Source organism: Lepisosteus oculatus, chromosome 21 (assembly GCF_040954835.1).
Source record: "Lepisosteus oculatus isolate fLepOcu1 chromosome 21, fLepOcu1.hap2, whole genome shotgun sequence".
Classification (NCBI taxonomy): Eukaryota; Metazoa; Chordata; class Actinopteri; order Semionotiformes; family Lepisosteidae; genus Lepisosteus; species Lepisosteus oculatus.
This window is the reverse complement of record NC_090716.1, coordinates 8851286-8873439: the sequence shown is the minus strand read 5'-3', so window position 1 is coordinate 8873439 and position 22154 is coordinate 8851286. Positions and strand designations below refer to the sequence as shown.

The following is a 22154-nucleotide window of genomic DNA, read 5'->3' as shown; positions in this document are numbered from 1 at the left end:
TTGACGCCAGTGCTCTCTTCACATATTTTTATGAAGGTTTGAAAAACATCATCAAACACTAGACACTATCCCTTAGTTACTGCAGAAGATGCACTTGGCAGTTTTCTGTATATCTCGTTCAATCTGTCATTATTCCCTTGTTCCAGTTTGTAACATTAAGTGGATCACACTTCTTTTTTAGTGAATGCTTATTGGTCCAGTTTATTTAAAAACTGTCAGCAATAAAAAGTAATTCACTCTCTGTTTATAACAGTATTTGATGAGTGAAACTGCACCCGAAGAAACTTTTGGAATTTAGTAAATTAACATTGTGACTGGGTTCTGAACCTTTGTTTGGTACAAATGTCTTTACCTGTTATTCCATTACAGAAAAAATCCTGTCATTCTCCTGCATTGCTGTTAATTTTACATTTTCAGTGACTGCTTCCAAAGGAATTTGAGAATGTTTTGTGAAATGTGATGCATACAAGTTTTTCCATTGCTGATAACAAAAACTACCTCACCTTTGGAACTAATCAATTGAAATTCCTTAAAACCGTTAACACAAAGACTGGAACCAAACCATTAAGGGAAACTTTGCTTTTAAAAAGCATATAGATTTGAGAATTACTGGAAAAAGGACACTGGGATAAAAAGTTTTTTAGGAGCAATATATTTTGTTTTGTCTATTTTTTTATATTAAGTTCTAGGAATTTTAATTTGAGCATGATTGTATTTTAATTTATTAGAACGCAACATACATGCAAACAGATGTAGGAAATAACACTACCAGAAGCTAATTCTGCCAAGGAAAAATATTTTGAAACAAGAGTTTAACATTGTTTTGCTCAGACCTCTGTATTGTTACAGACATTATCCGGATTTGACAAGTTATGCTGTCTGTATCAGTGTTTTTCTTGATGTTTCCTTTCACAAGAATGGCAAGATTATTTAAACTAGACTTTAAAGCAGTGTTGTGACATGTGCATAAAACACACTGTCAAGGACCTTTCATGTCATTCAACATAAAAAGTAACTGTAAAAACTATAAAAATGTTATGGCTTTTATGGCTGGCACATTGTTTCATTTGTGGAAAAAGGCAACAGTTTAGACTTTTTCAGTCCATGCTTTTCTTTCAACAAATAGAGAGCTAATTCAATCATAGCACCTGAACAGACATCTTTAATAATCAAGGTACCTAAAACAAGAGGCAATAATGCTTGACCACCTTCAGCTCAACAGGATGTTTCTTTCCAGTAAAAGTTCAATCCTATCCATATAATCTGCTTTTGGTACCACACTTTATACAGGCAATTAGCAGTCATAGCCTCTTTTTGCTAGATCGATTCCAATTTAGTACAGCCTATTCATTGCACTCTGGGTAGAAGGCGTTTTATTATTATTTAGTCATAATTTCATTCAATAATTATTAGTGCAATTAATTTACACTATATACAGTATAGCTCTATTCTGTTGGAATGAATATTGTCAGGGTGTCTCATTGAAATAAAATGCACTCACTGACCTGCCACTTAAACTTTCAGCAAAACCTTGGAATTTCCCAATCATTGGCCCAGTATGGTGACAGGGGACACTGTGTTGTAGGAGGTATCAGGACAGTTTCCTGTCTAACTTTCACTTGGGAATTGAACAACCTGGCCTCTTTAAATTTCCCCTAACTTCAATTGCTCAAGCAGTTCCTCGCTTTTCCTTTTGATCTGCTGTCTAGTGAATCTGCTTCAGTGTCTCACCCAAGCAGGTGCTGCACTTCAGGGGTGGATGAACTGGGTCCCCCCTTTATCTGCAGTGCCTTTACATCCTCTGGGCTGAAAACCTCTGAACAACTGCAAGGAAATTTTCTCCTGAAATATGATTCTTAGCGGTTCGGCTTTCTTCATTTTCATCTAATGTAGCAGAATGCGGCTACTATATAAATGTAAAAAATGGAGCTAGTGAACAAGGGCAAGGATCGGAATGTACTCCTACATTCCATGTTTTTTTTGCCTTTGACAAAAAGCAGAGTGTGGGGTCATGTAGTCCTCACAGATACATTTACAGAGGTAAATATTTAATCAGTGACTTATTTTGAAACTAGATGGATCGCTTGCAGTCCAGTATTTTAAATTCCACTCCACTGTAGTCTGGTTTTCGGTTGCAGTGTTCCTGGGGAAAGAATTGCCCCTAAAGCTTTTGGTGTATTAATGTACTTCATCAGCTTTAGTATGGTTTGTGTGTACTAAAAAAGTTAGATGATACTGTGTTTAAAAAATTCGGTTAAAAGCATTTGGTTCCCTTCATGGGCTAGCATTTTGGCCGTTTGATGTTGGCAGTTTACAGGCTGTGTTGACAGTGGGGGGCATGTGTGGTTGATTTGAAAAATAACACTTGTCACCCAGTTCATATTAAGCTATGACAGTAGCTCAGCAGTGTATTTTGTCAAATTAGAGCCAGTGAAACGAATCAATCAATAGATCAAAATAGTCATTTGCTGTTTGCTTTACAATTATTTTTAAACTTAGCGCTTAGTTCCTGCTGCATTACATAGGTTTATATGGATAATTTACTGTGAGAAATTAACCATAGAATTTTCATACTTTTCAAATGGTTTTATACTTGTTTGATTGTGGACCTTCTATGGTTTCCACTGATTTCAGAGTAAATCATGTCTAATCCATGATAAATGTCTAAAGCATGTTACTACAGGGTGTAAGTGTGAAAGCGTAGTGAAGCCCCAGACAATTCATAGTGACAGTAAAATAACATCCTGTGGCAAATGCACCAGGGCAGACTGTCATAAGGGTTAAATCCATATTGTTTTTGCGCTGGTAACATCCCCCTTGCTGTAAGAGATCTTGCAAAACAGCTTTTCATTTTTTTGGAAAGTATTTTTTTAGGTGACAAATGATCTCAAACTTGCAAAACAGGAGCAAGTGGAAATTCTGTCATGCTTAAATGTTCGTGCATTAAAAGGATGGGTGCCAACAGCGCGTATTAATTTCACTTAATTGCCGTGGAATGGTACCTGTAATCTTTTTCTCTGAATTAATTAGCCTTGGAGGCAGCACTTGCCCATTGTTTTTTCATCAGAGGTCTGTAAAGATCCCTGATACCTGTGCAGCATGCAGTAAGGATATGATAGGACAGTCTGCACATGGATAAATATATCCATGAACAGATATTTTCATGTCATCATGAAATGTCCAGGATAATGTCCTTTAGGTTCTCAAATGAGTATCAAAGAGTAGTTCTGGTACACATGAGGCTGTGCTAAACTATCATCAATCTAGCAAAAAGAGATTATAACTGCTGATCGCCTGTTTAAAGTGTGTTACCGTATGTAACTGTGAAATAAAACCAAAAGTACATAAAACTATGGATGGGACAGAACAATAAAAATAAATAAAACAAAGATCAAGAGCAACAGTGTTCTAGATATTGTTTCATCTGGTGAGGTCTATAGGGTTGAGGAAGGTTATAGTGCCTTTCAGTCACATCTTTTTCTGTTTGCAGTCCACCCAGATTGCTTTTGCATCTTCATGTTCTTCGGATTTTTATGGTTTGCTATACATGTAAATCTTTCAAAACCTAGCAGTGGTCTAGTATCGTCTTTAATCCACCTTCAGATTTTTCATTTGAGACATTCTGTAGCCAAAATAAACAGAACGATGAGGACGTTCAAGCAGGAAGAAAGAGTTGGACAAAAAGATTAATTAAAAAAATTAAACAAAATGTTAGGAAATATAGTTAAAAGTGTACATATTAAATCAAGAGGGGTTATGTTAATGTACTTCAGATCACCATGTTATAGAGAACATTTATTCAAGGTATTAGCACACTAGAATTGCACATCTTAATCTTAGGTTGTGTTGTCCTGTTTGCTTTAGTGTTTCATTTTGTGCTATATTACTATAGCTGTAGTATATATACTAGCAAACCTAGTAAAATCAAAATGAAAACAGCTTAAGACCAAGTCCTAAGTGACACGTTTAAATGATTGTCCTTTCCCCATCATAACAGCAGCATATTTTGTGAAAAGAATTATATTTATCAGGAATGTACCAGAATATATGATATGTATTCTCTGGTAATCCTTGTTTTCACATTTTTGAGATCACACTAAAGTCCTTTAAGGACAGTGGCTTGTTTTTGGAAGCGAGGCTGCGTTTCGTGTTAGTACCCATTGTCATTTTGACATGGCTTAGCACATAAAAGTCTGTTTTTTTTATTTAAAGGCAACTCATGTCATTTTTGAGTGAAAAGCATACCTTGTCTTAATGATGTAAAACTAATTGTGCATGATGAAATCGCCAGAGCAAGGACTCATTAGAGTGCAGGGATGTCAGGATATGTGCAGGGAACTGGAAGAGACCCTGTAAGGGATCAAAGAAAACAATAGTAATTACCCCTCATGCCCAGGAGAGTCATTCATTATTCTACAAAATGAACATTTGCTATATTAGAAAAATGAACTAGCACTTTTCTCACCAGATAAAACCCACTTAGTTTGAAGTCTTCTGTGTTTTTTTTTTAGCCTTACCTTAGTGAGCTATACAAATAATGTTAATCTCTTTGAAGGTGAAATTCGATTTAGAGTCTTGAATATATTGTAAACAATGTACTCAATTTATATACCGTGGTGTAAAATATTTGACATCACTCTCATTTTGGACTAAAGTCATTATTGCATCAAGCAGTGTAGCCGCAACATTACATCAACAACTCACATTCCGTAGCAATCCTATAGAGAACGTCAGGACAGATTTTAATATACTAGTGAACCAGCTAAGGAGTATTGGAGACTTTGTTCCCTGGAAAATGGAACTCACTTTTATAGTTGAGACTTAGTTTGGGGAAAGAAAGTCCAAGACATCCTAAAGAAACAATTTCAGGAAGGTACTAATCCCGTAATCATTTATCAACTAAATACTTTTCACGGGGCTGTGCTTCTCAAGATGACTTCCTAACTTCAATTTCAAAGGGTGTACAGTAGGACTTGTTTTTCTTTCTGCGCTTGACACCCTGAAGCTGAAAGCAGAGGCTTTAATCGCAGAATAAGTGGAGACAATGAGTGGCTTGATGCAAGTGAGGGAAAACCTCATGTTATCCACATGAATGCAAGAATCATCACCGCTGCCTCAACATTTGTAAAGCTCCTGTACCTTTGAAATGCTTAGTGGAGAGATTCCTGCAAAGGGGCCAATTATTTTGTTTACCTGCATTCTAGATACAATTATGAAGGAGACAGATGAATCTCTCTTGTATTCCATGAGACAGTGTAGCAGCTTGAATCATGCCAGCTTTGAGCAGTGGGCAGTACTGTCTCCAGAGGGTTGCTGCATGAAAAAATGTACACAATATCAGCAGGCCGGTTCATGTTGGAAAATTGTTGATCGTATGTGCAGCTACAAATCATGAAGGGAACGCCATGGACCTTTCCTCATTTTGATTTAACAGTTTTAATATATATGTTTTTAATGCCTCAATGTTTTGGTTGAGGCCATTGTTTGTAATATAAATGTGAGTCATTTAATTTTTTGAGGATTTGGAGATAAAAGGAAGGGTGAATATATTTATACTCACATATGTGAGAACTTGCCCTTAATCTGTGCTTGAAGTTCGTAACGGTGACACTGTATTTGGTAGTGGGGTGATGCAAGTGATTTCTCAAGATGCTGGCATGTTTTCTGTGCATGTGGGAATAGAATATTTTATACTACCCTTCCTTGATCTAGGTGAGTTGTTGCCGATTCCCATAGGCTTCACAGATAATTGGTAGTCTTGTGTCATACAGTATAAATAAAACCACTCTTAACAGAAAAATAATTGTTCTATATTTACTGTTGTTGTGCCTTATTTGAGATAGTCCTTTTAACACCACAATTTAAAATTGGTCACGATATGCTTTTGAAAAAAACAAAAAAACATTTCAATCTAATATTTCAGACTGTGTGCTGTGAGTCACATAGTTTATATGTTTGTTCTGGAAAGAGAAACCCGTAACCTTTTGACAGTGTAAGACTTTCCAAGTAAGGTTCCTTATACTACTTCCATTTTCAGATTGCAAACAATAACTACAGGTTGGTTTCTGTGGTTTGTTGATAAGAAAGCAATTTTATAGTGTATCGCCCTGGCAACCACCAGTCAGGGGCCACTCCACAATGAAAGAGTGCTTAACAACTTGGACTTTAAAATTCTTTCCTATGTGCCATATACATTTCTTTGCTATTTTAACAGGGACAGTGTGTTTGAACCACGGCCTCCTCCCTGTACTCCTGTCTTGATAAGATCTATGGCTTCAGCTATTTCTCTAGCTTCAACAAGCTGACAGGTTTACAACATCACACCTCAATGCTATTATATATCTACAAACTGTACATTTATTTTTAATTCATTTGAGAACTGAAGAGACTCCCAATGTAATTCCTAAAACATCCATCTGGACAGATACAATGAAGGTGTTATCAAAGCAATTCTGTTGAAGTCCAAGTTTTTTTAAAAAAAGTTAATACAGTCACAAATGACTGAAGACTAAACATTTACAGAAATACTGTATTACAATTCATTGTAATTCAAGTTTTTCATTTAGAGCATTGGATAACCTGAATTAAAAACTTTGTAGAATTATTCTTAATAAGATGTGAATCCACAAATTATATACTGTATTAGCTTACCAACACCAATAATATTTAAATACTTTTTGAATAATTTTTTGAGAACATTGCACTTAATATTTTTTCTATGAGCCCTTATTGCTTTCATCAAGGTTGTGTCAAATAGAATACAGTATAATGTATCGCTCTTATAATCTCATTGATTGTTGAACCAAATGTGAATGTCTTTTCTGGCCACAGAATTTAATATGCTATCTAATCTTAATTAATGTTTCACTAGATTTCAGAAGGCCTGTATCAAAGGTGTTTTAGAGCCTAACAAAAAGCACTGCTTTCACCTGAGCTGTCAAAGGCTCATTTTTGTTACTGATAATTATCTATGTTAAATGAACCATTCAATTCTGTAGATGTCTATAGGGGTTACAGTCTTCAGGGGAGATTTGGTGTATGTACGATAAGTTTCATGCATATATTTTTTTATGTGTAAATGCAACCAGTATTGTTGAAGAGAACAATAAGTTGATACATTGATTTTCTTTAGGAAATCATTATTTTGCTTAAAATTTTATTTTGCGCTGCTTTTGAAGATTTTAGACCTCTAACAAGTACTCACAGTAAATATTTTCAGACAGATGGCTACCACCTCTTGATGATCAGGTGCTGTTTTGTGTGAGTCTACAGGGATAACTTGTACTGCGATCACTGAACAATTAGATCTGTGAGCTGCTTGTCTTCTGAAACTGCCAGATGCTAGTTTTCATCCACAGTTTTGAGCTTCAAACTCTGTGAATGGGAAATTTCTTTCATTTAACCCCTATTGCTCATTCAATTCCACTGATACAAATTTCTTTAATCTCTCTGTTTATACTGATGGCACTATTAATATAACCTTTTGAAAGCTTACAATTACTGTTCAAAGCTATTTCTGCATTTTGGCACAAATATTTTAATTATATTAATTGGTGGGTCCTCTTTTACATTTGAACCAATTTCAATATGGATGCTGAGTTCCATAAAAAAGATAAAGATTTTGGTAATGAGCATGTATTTTACAGGAAAATGTATTATCTATATAAAATATGTAAATCAATTATTTTTAATAATCTAAACTGACAAGACATAATCCTCATTATTAAATTTCTAAAATGAAACCATCTTGATCTCATCCTATAAACATATATTGTATATAGTTAGTCTGTTTACACAGTATACTTCAATTTTGTTAAATCATTATTAGGAAATGTAGATTATGTTGATATGAATAGGCTGCTTCTACAAAAAGATGAAATGTTCATTTATTCCCAAATCTAGGATGACCTTTTAAGTAATTCTAGAACTTTCAAGTTCTGTTTTGTAATTCCTCCTGTACCTGACAGGATGTGATAAAAATGCATATATATAGCAAGTAAGTGTGACTTATTGATCACAGCAGTTAGAAAATGGATGGATGGATTAAGTGATAGGCGAAATGAGGAACTCAAATCCACATCTTATTTAGGTTATAAACTATACAGATGTTTATACACATTTGTAATTATAGTACATAGCAATAGGATTACTAATCAGTCTGAAAATACAAGCAAACAGAATGATTGTTGTGCAAGCTAGAATTATTGAAACAAGTTTGTTGACATTTTTATATAATGGGTGGTGAGGTTTCCATCTTGTCTGCAGCTATGATTGAGCAATGACACTCATTATGCTGGGGGAAAGGCCGGTTAACACACACATTCCTGTACGCTTCCTTTCCATCAGGATTAAATAGAGGGATAATTTATAGGGGGTCTGAAGTAAGCAGTTTGGAAACTGATCTCTGGCCAAATTATATCAACATAGCGAAATCACTGCATGCAAGTCAGGTGTTAATAATTGAGGTGACTCTGCCATTAGTTCTGTACATCACACTGGAGAGAATGGGAGGCATGGCAAACAGTGACCTTTAGATAGAAATGGTAAAACAGGGGACTTCAGGCGCTGTGACGAATATGGATCAGAAGTTCCACTTGGAACAAGTTAGAGACTGACCAAGCAATACCTGGATAGTGGCTATGAGACTCAGTATTATTTCAGACAGCTGATAGAAAAAAGTCAACTTCAAAGAATGTGTGCTTCTCCTAGTCAGACTAAAAGGGCAAATAATAACTTTTGTCTTTATAAAACAGTAATTTTACAATGTAGCTTTAGCAGCAACAAATGTAATCTTCAATACCTGACACTAACACCTTATCATCAATTATAATGACCTCAAAATCTGCTAATAGTGTCAATCACTGTACTTAGTTATATTCATTAAAAGAACAATGTGAACAAATACCCAATTACATTGTTATGCAAATGCTGTATGATCTATAATACTGCTCTCTTATTTTAAATTCTGTCAGTCACTGTCCTATACAGACATGTAGAAATAGTTAACATTGCATATTTCAGGACTTTGAAGCTTGGTTGTTTTCCTGTGTTTGTGTGTTTCTGTGATCTTAAAGAGGGGGTTTTTAAGTTTCTCAATTTTCCAGCCAACAATTAAACTTGGTAATCCTGTGTTATTTTACTTTGCTGTTGGTGCAGGTTCCTTCCTGTTTGGTACGTAGTGTTTTCATGAACTCTGCACATGATAATGCCAGTGCCTGTACAGTTTACCATGCTTTCCATGAGCATTCTGAATTAGCTGTTTCTTTCTATTCAGGGCAGATCCAAATTTACAAAACTCTCACGTTTCAAAAATAAAACCCTTTTACAATTTTACCTAAAATCTAAAAATCTGTTTTCCCGTGAGGGTATACAGTACTTTTCAAACTTGCAAGTGCCAGTTGTGGGTAAGGTGAAAGATGCCTCCTTCATCACCCTATAATTAGAAATGCTGCCAACTCTTCAGGTCAGAAATACAAACTTTAAGAAAATTAGAACTTTAATCCTCTAAAATGAAAATATGCAGTGAATAAAGAACGTACTTTGTGTTGAATATGAAACAGCAGTGGAATTAGCTGGCTATTTGCCACAAATGTTGGCCCTGTACTTAAACCTGTCCTTAACCCTTCATTTTTTGCGATTCTTTTCTTAATGTGATCATATTATAGCATGCATAATCTCATAATGGTCAGAGAAAAGGTAGAACAGTTTTACTGACAATAGTAAAATCTTTCTGTAGTATCACATGCAGTATGGGGTACACACAACCTTTTACTTACCTATTGTTGACAAATAGCTCAAACTATAGTCTCTAGAACTCGCTTGTATAAAAGTGCCAGCTAAATAATTAATCAGACTGGATAGTGAATATTACATACACCAGTGTTTTTTTTTTTAATCTTGTTCATTCCACTATAAGGGAGCATGCTGAAGACATAAGAGTGTGATTCACTTTTTGGCAAGTGTTTTCATAATCTTATGTTCCCCACCAAACTCATTTGTGGTGTACTATTTTTGCACTTAACACAAAACAAAACGTTTCGCAGTTTGCATTTAGCCATGTTCGAAGGTAAGGGGTAACCAGAGCCTTCAGTATCACTTTCATTTACTCCAGGCCTTTCTTCTGTTTTATGCGCTGTGTTATGTGGGTATAGAATCGTCAAGGTTTTTTTTCATGTGGCATAAATTTGAATGATCCATGACATTTTGACTGCATGGTGCCAGTTTTTCTTTATTTTAGGAAAGGACTCTATACCTTCCTAAAGGCTGTAATCTTATAAAGTAGAATCGCCAGGTATTTTTTGTTGAATAGGTAAGTGTGTGTTTTTCATGTCTATGTTTGATGCAGAGAACCCCAACACCGCACACAGGGGAGAACAAGACTCCTCCCACCCACCCAGCTTTGAGCCACTCATTTTTTGACACATCACTAGCAGCACAGCCAATCAGAGAGGAGACGCATTCCTCACTGACAGCAATGCGTGCTGTGCAAGTGCCCAGGTGATCACAGGGGTCACTGCGTTTGCTGAGAGCCCAGAGACCTCTGGCCAACTTTGTTGCTCAGCCATTTGTGAGTCATTACTGGGGAAATCAAGGCCACAGTTGACTAGTGACATGACCCAGGCTCGAACCCATGATCGTAGAACTTAACGTGGTCTTGAGCAAACATCTTTCAAGTTGTAATTTTGAAACTCAAACTTTCTCATTTATCATAAACACTGCAGTGATGTTGGTATAACGCTTTAATGTTATAAACATTAAATAAGTACTTGTATCATAAATGTAATACACAATTCTTCTGGAAATTCTGCAGGTTTTTTTCATTTCAAATGTCTGTGCTTCAGAAAAGGTTGGGTAGGAACCTGGATACAAGTTATTGCTTTACATAGACCTCCCCATAATTCTAAATAATTTAACAGTCTCATGCATCAGTAGACTGAAGGTATGACTCTAATCAGACAAACACAACGGTGCATGACGTTCTGGGCGCATAAAACATCAATGTGAAAAAGAATGAAATGGAATGAAAAACACAAAAACTTCGATGTTACAAAATCCTTGTAAAAATGATTAAATAAAATCCATTCTTTTAAAGCTACATGGAATAACAAATCGGTTAAAAAGCTTTACTAGCTTGCCAGAAAATAGAGTTGTATTAATATCTACAGAACTTCACAGATTGATCGTGTCAAGTTCATGCATTGTTGGTTGTAACATAGTCACTCTTCCTGTACGTAGGTTATTTTAAAAGGCGATGCATGCGTTAAAAACACTAACTCTTGGTTATGTTTTTTTCTACAATTTGAAATCGTGTTGACAACACTATCGTCGCAATGTCTTTTTAGCGCGCATACAGTGCACTCGTTAAGTCTCTTTATTCTACAGATATTCGTTAACACCTGTTCGTCTCACTTCTGAAGTACAGATCAAATGAGCACATGTATAAATCTCCACTATGTAACCCACTGGCCAGCACTTCATACAGTACCTACCATACCGCGTAGGACACTTAACACTACTGTTCACAGGTGCACACTTCAGTGATAAAATACAGTGCGTATCGATCTACCGGTTAAATCAATACTTTCTGTGACATCTTGTTAATAAATTACGCGTGCAGTGTTTTAGAACCAGTATGTTAGTATTGTTTTTCCTCTTTAAATATACTATTCCCTGAGTAAATGGGTAACGGTTCAGACTTTTTTAAACCAAGGATTCGCAGACAGGTGTTATGTCCGAGTCCTGACTGTGCATAGAACTTAGTCCAGTGTCCGAGTCCTCGTCGTTTGTACCGCACGTCTTGGAGAGACCCCTTGCCTGTTCTACCCACCCGCTGTGTGTGTCCAAAGGAGGCAACATTTCAGTCTCGGTTATCACCGGGCTGCTCTCAAAACCATCACCCGCACTTTCGGATGTGTCGACCTCCTCCTCTATATCCAAGGTGTCCACTTTTTCCACCAGGTCCCTCAGTTCTTCCTCTTTTGCATTCCATCGCTCCTGACTAAGGTCCAAATCACTTTTAATAGCTTCCAAATCGGTGTTCAGCCTCAGCCCGATATACAGGCTCGTGTCTAGCTGAGTTTTCACTCTTTCTTGCTCCAAAAGCAACTCATTCTCAGGTGAGGTGTCGTCTGCTGCCGAACCTGTTACTGTCGCGTCTGCAGTGAAGACGGTGTCAGTCTCTGCTAAACTGCTTTCTCCCTCCTTGTTTGTGAGCGCTTCCTGGCGTCTTTTCATCCACCTCTGATTTAGCTCCTCTTGGATCTCGGCAGTAATCCTGTCCATCAGTGCCTCCTGCTCTTTAAGTTGCTCCTGCAATTGAATAACTTCTTCACACTTCCTAGCATATTCCTCAAACTGGGCAAAAGCTTCCTCGGAGTGTGTTTTGTTACATTCGACCTTAGAATCTGCTTCCAAGCTCGTATCGACTAAGTACGTGTCCTGCACATAATTGATTCCATGCCTTTTCATTCTGTCGAAGTGAACTTTAGCTTCGTACCTGTCAATCTCCCGGTCCAGTTCTTTTATCCGCTGGATTTGCTGACGAATGGTGTGATCTTGGGATAAAACCAGGTGCACTAAGGTTTCCATCTTTTCCACGGAAGAGGTATCCTTGGATAGTGCCTCTTGCCTTTTCTTGTTAATTTTATCCAATTTTCTAAATGCCTTCCTGACAATTCGACGCTGTTTGTCTTGGGAAAAAGCCATTGTGACTCTCGCAGTTCCTTTATATATGCAAGGGCTTTGCTTACTGAGAACGACCCGAGCCTCTGCGCTCCTGGGTCCGTTGTTAGGCAGAGACGCTTCGTTTTTCACCAGCACAAACCTCACATTCTCCTGCTCTTCTCCCCATGCGGTCCAGAGACGAAGGATTTTAGTCTTGTTCGGCAAAATCCTCTCAAAACCTCTCCACTTCTCCACTATGCAGTAAGATTGAGGTGAACCTGACAACATTGCCGCAGATACGCCTTGCTGCAGATTCTGGTCCTCCAAAAGCACTTTAATCACGTCGGAACAGGTAGTGCGCCTGGACAGTCCAGAAACTAACTTCTCCTCTCGGCAAACCCACACTGATATTTTACATTCCTCTAGATCCATTTTCAACTTAATAGTTGATGCAGTTATTGTAGAAAACTGTTGTTCTCTTTTTAGTCACATATAAAAGAGACCTGTTTCACCGAGTCCGGTTGAATATGCAAGTCCCTTTCGAAAAGACTTTAGAAGGAGGTTAAAGAGTTTGTTAATGTTACTAATGTTGCATTACCTGCAATTCCAAAGTTAATTTCGACTTCATATCAGAATGTTCCCATTCATCGTTTCAGTGCTCAGTTGCTCGACGTGGTGGTATTTACTGAAGTGCATCACATTTCGCCTTAGAGATCCTTTTCAAATACTGTGCAGGCTGCCGGAATCGCGTCCGCCCTCGCTGTCAGAGCTGACTGGTGTATTCAAATCAACCCGCAGCACTGAGCCTCTAGCTTTCCAGCCTGCACTACTACTAAGGCCGTTTTTTTCCATGGTCACATGACACTTCTTAAACAATAAGTTCTTAAACTTCCCAAATAACACCGCCCATCTCTCTTGGGGGAAAAAAAAAGTTGACAGTACACTTTAAATAGTAATTTGAACCATCTATTCATGTCGCATACTTGTATGTGTTACTAAATACATTCCCAACTGATTTATGAGTTATATTCATATGCGGTTCAAGCCCTTTTGTTTTACGAACTCCTGTATAAGCTGTGTTATCTGTTTTTTTTATAAGACACTTCTGTGTTGAAGAATTTAAGATGGAAAAAAAAGCTCTGGTCCACAGCATTGGAACATTATCAGGCTTTTAAAGTCATTTACATAGGTTTTTGAGCAGAGGTCCTTTAGGTTACATGAAAAAGTAAAGGGATGGGGCTCTTGATAAAAACAGGTTATTCCTTCCCAAACTGTATGCCTTTCCAGAGCTTTTAGCACATCAATTCCCACAGAAAGGCTGTCATGGAAGACACCCAAAGTACTGCTCAGGGAGTAGGGCTGTGAATTGAAAGGAGGAAAGAGAAAAGGTGTGGTCTGAAGAAACAGGGCTTGCTTCGGCCTGGTTTGAATCTGCCTTTGCTTTCAGACAGTTATCCATTCCCTACAGCACTGCAGAACTATACTATGTGACACATTTTGCATCAAAAATGTGTTTTGTCTTAACGAGTCTGAAATCTGCAGAAAGGTACCTCACTGAGGCTGCACACATGGACAAAAAGGTCAACTTTCATGTCCACACTGACATTACATAACATACCACCACAGTACACAAGAAAGGTTACAAACCAGCCATTCCACCCGCTTGGATGGTTTAGTAGTTAGCAGTTAATTGAACCCAGGATCTCATTCATATGTTTCCTGGAAGAAGCTAGGGTATCAGCAGCTTGTATAAGATGGCTAAGAGCTTCTTCCACACTCCTACAGTATGGAACTTGGTTTAGACTGTACCTAGGCTCAAAGCTGATGCAAAAGACTACACTGAACGGCAAAAAGCAGAATACTGAATGTCCATTTCGAAATACAATTTCATAGCTCATTTTTGATCATGAGTATAAGTTTCCTTTCTGAGCATTAGAAACAGTTAGGAGCAGCACTCCTGGTTTAAGGACAGAGGGTGAGTGAGAGAGTCTTGTGTGTTTCCCAGGACCCAGCATTGTTTACCCTTTGTGGGAAAACATAAAGACAAGCTTCTTTTTAATATAAAAGGAGCCCTCCAGGCTGAGAAGATTTTTACAAAATTCTATTAGAGAAGTGGACCGCAGGCAGGTGCTGTCTCATTGACAACCCTGCCTCGCCGATTCCATTTTCAGTTCATTTAAAGGCCATTTTTCCCCCCAAAACAGAAATGTTTGCCCATGTTGTACTGCACAGCCACGAGATGTGGTTCTTAGATGACAGCATAAGTATTTTAGGCTCCTGCATTAACTCATTTTGTCATCTGTGACTTTCTAAAAACCCTTTACATAAGAAACAAGATAGCAATCCATTTCACAAACATGATGTCATTAACATACATGAAAGAGCTCTTGCTTTGTGCATATGACTTTTCAGTTTTTATTTGGCTTACTTTAAAATGATTTGGGGGTGTTTTGATAAACAAAATCCTGCTATATACAATACACCACTAGTAAAACACTTTAGATTAAAAGAGTAAAAGATCATCTTCTCCCTTCTCATACATTTCGCTTAGTGTTCAATCAAGCATGTGAAAGACAGTTTCTGTGTGCTGTTTGAAAGGAATGGCTTTAAAAAATGTTCATAGCTTATATTAATATATATATACAGTATACCAATAAAACAGCGCATCTACAATAATTCAAATCTAGTTTGGGATACTGTGAATACATTAACAGAATCACATAAACACATTTTGCATATCCTTGAAGAGTATATCAATATTAATGGCCTTAAAACCTCTGAAAGACTGTCTATTGACAATGAATGAGCGACAATGAATACCACACCTATTACTCTTAACTCTGTATGCTAACTCATTGTTTTGTGCTCAGCTAGCATGTTATATATATAATATGCTAAGATCTGTCTTCTAAAGCATGTAGAAGCATGCTGCTGCTTTTCTCTAATAAACAATAGTTTTATCAACAGTACTCACCTGTACTTTCCCAAGGTATTCCCTGAAAACAACATACTGTTCAGCTGTTCCTTTTTAAAATACAAATAGAATAAAGACATAAAACCTTTAGAACCTAAGTAGTGTGGTCTTTGAAGATCTAACTATTACTTAAAGGTCTAATAATATAATTGTATGACTTTTTTATCCAGGATATTTTAAATTAATATAATTCATATACCTAAGTGCTAGTACGCTAGTACACTTAAGGACTCAGCATTATAATGTAAAAAATTACTTCAAGTTACATTTAACCATACAGCGTATACAACATTGAATTATATACAATGACATCATCATGCTGTTTAATGACATACATCTGTATGACATTCATTTGTTTAAAGTATTACAAAAATAGCTGAATGTGCAGTTTTAAATATAGAGAGGTAAAAAATCAAAAGACTGTGAGAACACACAGCCTTGTAACCTGTGTGGGTTCTGGACTTCATGAAAGTCATTGAACAAGTAGGGAGGAGAACTAGAAATGTGATGAAGCTGTGGTTACTGTATCTAAGGCCAAATTCCTAAAACAGAATTTCCACTCATTCTAAGAAGAAGGAGGCAGTAAATTTGTGTCACATAAATCTTGCACAATGCTAACTGCAAAGTCCCTGTAGGCAGTTTAAGTGTTTGCTTTTGTAACATTAGGAGTCTGTTTTTTCCTTTTTTATATAAAATGTGTAATTTATGCTTTCTTGGCAGAGAATGTTTTCCTCGAGATGATCGGTAGTTTTTAAGATTTTAAAAGGACATGCCCATGCCTTTGAAAAATAAAGGGAAAAAAATCATTTTCTTTGATCTGCATTAAATGTTGTTCAATATCATTTGCTACCACAGAGCATGCTATTAAAAAACTTTTAAGAAAATAACTGTTGAGATCAGAAACCACAACTTATTTTAAAAAGTCAGTGTTTTTATTAAAGTTCCATTTGATATTCTACCTATTGTTCATCACTCCATTCTAACACAAAAACACAGATGTGAAGAATTTATTCATATGCGATTGTTTTCATTTTGTTTTGTTTTTTCAGGTGGGAAGTTATTAGTGTATGATTGCTGTACAATAGGAAATCTTCATTGTAGAAGTTAATGTATAAATTTTATGAATGTTAGCCATTGCAGACTTTTTATTTTAGATTTATTTTTTACTTCGGGAGTTCACACCTGTACCACAAGCTATAAGAAGACACTGTAGAACAAGTTTGAAATAATGTGCACTTCACTCTGACATTTTCTGATAGGTATATTGAAACATCACAACAGTTGTCTACTGCACGAATAAAGCTAAAAACAAGAACAACTGTGATTTAATTTGAGAAATATTTTTTGAGAAACAAGTTATGACAGCTGGACTATGAAATACTGCATAAAGCGCAGATATTCTGATACAGAACATTACAAAATAAGGTTGTTTTCAATAGCTGTCAAGTTACATGAGTTGAGAACAAATACTTGATTAAGGTTGAGTTTTGAAACTATTTTGTTGAGCATGGTACCCTCTTGTGTCCACCTTAAGTACTGCGCCCTCTTGCTCTTGGTTTTAACATGACAGAGCATCTTGAGGAAATAACCCGTTATAAAATCAGGTTTTAATAAATTAATTGTAATTTACACGAATATATTTAATATAGTCCAGTAACATAAGCATTAGTATGCTATTAGTATGGTGTTTCAGTCTATAAATCAGGGCTGCCCAACTCCAGTGGGCTTTATAGTGTATTTTAATCTGCAGCACCTCAAGAGCTGAGGAAAGCTGTTAAAATACTGCAGTTAATGAAATAATCATTTTGGACTCTGTAGGTTGCTCTCCCCCTTTTTAAAGTACAAGATTGAAATCCTGCACAGTGCTCCCTGAGAATGGTCAGATGGTCAATTGTTTACCCCAGAAATACCTGAATTTTTTGGGAAGAGACTGCTACATAAACACAAGACATTATTATTAAGATATTTAGAGTGGTCTAACCCTCATGTATTGATCCCATTTCTAAACGAAGGACATTTTCCCCCTGAATAAATCATATTTTCAATATTTGTGAAGTTATCTCACCAGCTCTACCTAAAAAATAGACAATACAAAATAGTTTGGCTTCCTGCACATGAGAGCTTTTGAATTGAAGTCCTTAGTCAAATTATGTCCAGTATTTAGATGTTACAACTTTTTACCCTCTTTTTAGAATGTATTTTTATAAAAAAACGTGTTGTATAAAACAATACTGTCTTGAGAAACATGTAATTTAGATTTGTGCTATTATTATGCTCCTTAAGATTTAGGATTTGGGATCCATTTTAAATGGTTAAGTGTCTGACAGGGACTGCTTAGCCTGGGAACTCAACCTAAGCTGTGGCATACTGGGAACAGCTGGTTCTATATTTGGCATTTTATTGCATGTGTTTGTGTAGTACTAAATATTTAAAGCAGCAAATGTCGAGTCTCTTGGGGCACACAGAGTGCCACTTGGCAAATTTTGTTTTATTCTTCTCAGCGCTGAGAAGTTACTTTGAATAGTACATTCAGAAATCATTTGTATTTTAAATAGCTCCCAGAAAACAAAATGTTTATAAAGACATATCGTTGTACATTGTACTTTAAACAGTATAATTAATAGTTCTTATTTAGCAGATACCTTTATTATAAAAAATAATCCCAATTTGTGCAATAAAATATCATCTTTTACTATTCATTATCTATTGAAACAAGACTTATAGTTAAAATATAAGGTAAAAACTGGATACAGTAATTCAATAAATGAAGAGCAATTAAATATTGTTTAAAAAGTAATGAGTCATTAAGTCATGGATTAAATATTGAAGGAACTGAGAAAAAGAGGCACACTTTATTCAGTAATCATTTAGGCAGTTTCTTATTTACAAGTCTATAAAGTGATTTAAGAAAGTTATTCTGCGTTGTTGCATAGCTATAAAATAATTAGCTAATACATCAAAATAATATTTTAAGGTGCAGCTGAAATGCAAACAACTCTAAAGTAACAGAAGAACAGAAATTCTTTTTGAAAAGCACTAAAGTCTAATTTATTTAATTTGTTTAGCTTTATTAATATTTGCTGTTTGGCTGTCAGAGGAAAATACTCTCAAAGACTGAAATAATTGACTTTGGCAAGAATAATGTAACACAATTATCTGTGACTTCTTATACCCAGTAAGAAAAAAAGTATTTTTAAAATGAAGGTTAATTTGTATGTTCAAAAGCTAACCATAAATTCTGATGCTCAAAGAGTTTACTGTGGACTGATTTTAATCTTATCAATGTTTAACATCTGTGGCAAATCTGAAAAGACACTCAATTTGTCTTGAGAGGGAGTTCACTGTAGGTGACAAATAATTCTCAGTTGACCAACATTATCTTTTTCTTTGAAAAAGAGTTCCACGTTTCAATTTTCATTTCGCAATAGATGTGACACTGTATAGCAGGAAGATTTGTTCTGTATGAATCTGGTCTTGAATGTGCCCTGTGTTTGAAGGAAAGCACCATGAAACCGTGAGGTGGCAACAAATGCAGAAAATATTTCATGGTTCGTGAATATCACTTACATACAATAAAACACAGTATATAAAAGTAGATGAGGTAGAAATGTGGACCTGTTACAGGTCAAGCATTAATAATGTGAAAGTATTTGAATATTTTAAAAAGATTTATGTTTGAAACCTCAGATTGATGCTGGGAATATAGGAAACCTCAGTAACTCATTCTGTAACCTCAGTTTTTCATCTGCATGTTTTGGAAGACAGTCTCCACCATCCCAATTCTCTCTCTGATATTAACAATTCCAAAGCACTGGCTATAAATTATTGTAGTATTGTAGAGCAGAGTAGTTTATCGCCATATGTACACATACATTGGAATTCTTAATTGCTCTGATCTCTCGGGACATACACAGAATAACAGAAAACACCACACAATGTAGACAGTACATTACAAAAACATAATAAATAATAACTGGAAAAATAAATGTGTAGTAGTGAAAACACAGTGGACCATGCAAACAGTGCATCATGCAGGTGTGTATTGAGTCTGAGGCATTGCAGTGAGCTGTTGAGGATGTGTACTGCAGTGGGATAGAAGCTGTTCTTGAATCTAGTGCTATGTGTTTTAATTGTACGTTTGCCAGAGTGCAGGGGGGAGAGCAGTTTGTGGCCAGGGTTATCGGCTGTGTATAGTTTAGACTTAGTTCTAAAAGTATAGATTTAGACTTTGATTTCCTTTGACATTTAGGTACACCTACTACATTTAGGCTTGGATTTCCTTTGACATTTAGGGTCCTTCTTAAAATGACAAAACTATGTACAAGATCAACTATAGTGTTTAGCAGCCTTCCCATTTCTCCCTTTACCAGACCATGCCATAACAGTATTATTCACAGTCGCTCCCAAAACACTGCTTGCAGATCGTGTACTAATTGTTACTGAGGTAAAAGCATATACTGTGAACATTTAAAGCTGGCTTGCCTGGCATGCTGTTTGTGTCGTATCCACATCACACATGGGAATCTTTTTCTTAACAGCACTGAGGTGAGTGCAAATAAATCTGGGTTTGCCCAAGCTCAGTCTGTGTTACAACATGTTTTTCTCAGTCTTTTATTCCTAAGGGAAGAGGAAAGACAATCTTACTGAAGGAACAATCGTGTGACTGAACTTGCCTCGGAGAGAGCAGCAGCTAGTGTCTTAAGTAACAGCTGATCTTAATCACGAAGGTCAGCCAGAGCAGTTATTACACAGAACTGCCACAGCTGATGTAGTAGATGATAATCTTGAATGCAGTACTGTGAAAATATCACGCTTAACAGCAAAGGAACTTCCAAGGCTGTGCCAGCAAAACTGCCCCCACCCCTCTATTCTTATTAAATACTGCAATTTACAGTAAGTACACAGGGAAGTGCCTATACTTGCTTTCTGTAAGGAGCACGATTTCGGTAAAAACTTTAAATGATCTCTACACTGAGGTGTACTACTGCTGAAATACAAGGATTATATGAGGTCAAACTGCACATAAGTGGGGGGGGTTAAAACCATAGCTTATGTCCTTTACTTGGGCGCTCTGCAACTACCTTGTTTTAAAAACAAGTGTTAAAAGATGTAAATAATGCAAGTCTACAGACAGACTAGCAGTTTTTATTTTACTGTTCCTTTCCATTCAAGCTATCATAATCAAAGATTGTAGACTGCTACCACCATGCCCTCAGATACACTTGTTTAGTAGCGTCAATCACAATTCATATTCAGTAGCAAGTCACATTATTGTTGCTCCATTTCTTTTTGCAAAATTATGGATAATCTAGGACACACAAAAAACACCAACAAATAGCCCAATATAAAATCTTGGTGAGAAGTTTTTAAACCATGTTTTTGGTTTGCTTGTGTTAATTTGGTTCAGGCCATTTTATTTATGAAGACTAAACCACTTGGCTACATGTTTTTCTTGAGTGGTACCATGTTGTTTTGCTTAGTGTACTGTGTAATTGTTAATGTTATGTTAAATGGGCCTGATATCCTGAAATATTTTGCTTAAATTATTTCCAAGCACCAAGCATCAGCATTTTACTTGCTTAAAGTTAAATCTTAAAAATACCTTGTTTTAATGCGCCTTGTTCATCCTGGTCAATTTAAATACCCATTAATTAAAAAAAATCAGTTTTAAACCTCTGTGTAGTTTTAAATCCTCACACTGCAAATTAAATTGAAAGACTGCTTTCCATTAAACCTTAAAATAACCATACATATAATGCATTTATACATTCCTTCCCTGGCTAAATGCTTTTATCACTGTATAGCATTGGTATTTAAATGCAGCCTGTGGCAGTTTGACATTTGGATCCCAAGTAGCATCATCATAAAAGAGGGGTCTTATTTAGAACTAACCAATCATCTGTGCCAAGCACAGCAATACCGTACATTAGATATCCTCCCCTTACTGCCTCCACAGCTATAAGATACAGCAACACTAGACTAGGTCCCCAAACACCATACCTTGCTTTCCCCAAGACACCACATGGGGGACCCCTTCTCCCTTCTCCACACCTTCACTTTCTGATGCCTCAATTTGACCACCTGTGTCAAATGTTTCTCTTACAGAAAGCATGTAAAATGACCTGGCAGTTAAAAAAAAAGAAACTCAAGACATTTAGAACCAATCCTGGCTGATGTTTGTCATCTAATTTGAAATGGTCTGGAGACATTTGACTTTCAAGATGTAATTTAAAGAATTGACATACAGGCATATTGGTTGAACAGTATTTCTTGGTTTAAATATAAGTGTGGAAATGGTGATCTTTTAATGTGCTTTAAGGTGTTCCAAGAAAAGTATCCTCAACCACCTGTTTGTAGAGGTCCTTTCACTTTCATGAGAGTTCAATCTACCATTAAAATAGAATTGTGGGAGTTGAGATACAGATTTTCCTTTAACTCCACAGCCTTCCAATGAGAATAGAGTTATCAGCAATTCCCCACAGGACTGAATGAGTGCACAGAGAAGGGACACAAAACA

At 36.3% G+C, this 22154-nt stretch overlaps 2 protein-coding genes and 1 long non-coding RNA gene across 4 annotated transcripts in view; 1 reads left to right on the top strand and 2 right to left on the bottom strand.

Moving 5' to 3' along the window:
• LOC107075787 (TBC1 domain family member 10A) overlaps positions 1-22154 on the top strand; it is a 111228-nt gene that overhangs the window by 78996 nt on the left and 10078 nt on the right. The window lies entirely within an intron of this gene.
• LOC107075788 (uncharacterized) lies at positions 819-13453 on the bottom strand. 2 transcript variants are annotated; one of them, XR_001477296.2, is made up of 4 exons: positions 13262-13453; positions 5194-5313; positions 4246-4350; positions 819-3622 (listed from the first exon to the last, which is right to left on the bottom strand). It is a non-coding gene; the product is annotated as an uncharacterized lncRNA (long non-coding RNA). The 2 variants fall into 2 exon arrangements; XR_001477297.2 differs by lacking the exon at positions 5194-5313.
• On the bottom strand, positions 10725-13265 carry rassf10b (Ras association domain family member 10b). Its single transcript, XM_006642505.3, has one exon. The coding sequence runs from the start codon at positions 13093-13095 to the stop codon at positions 11701-11703; it is 1395 nt and encodes a 464-aa protein (XP_006642568.2). The 5' UTR covers positions 13096-13265; the 3' UTR covers positions 10725-11700.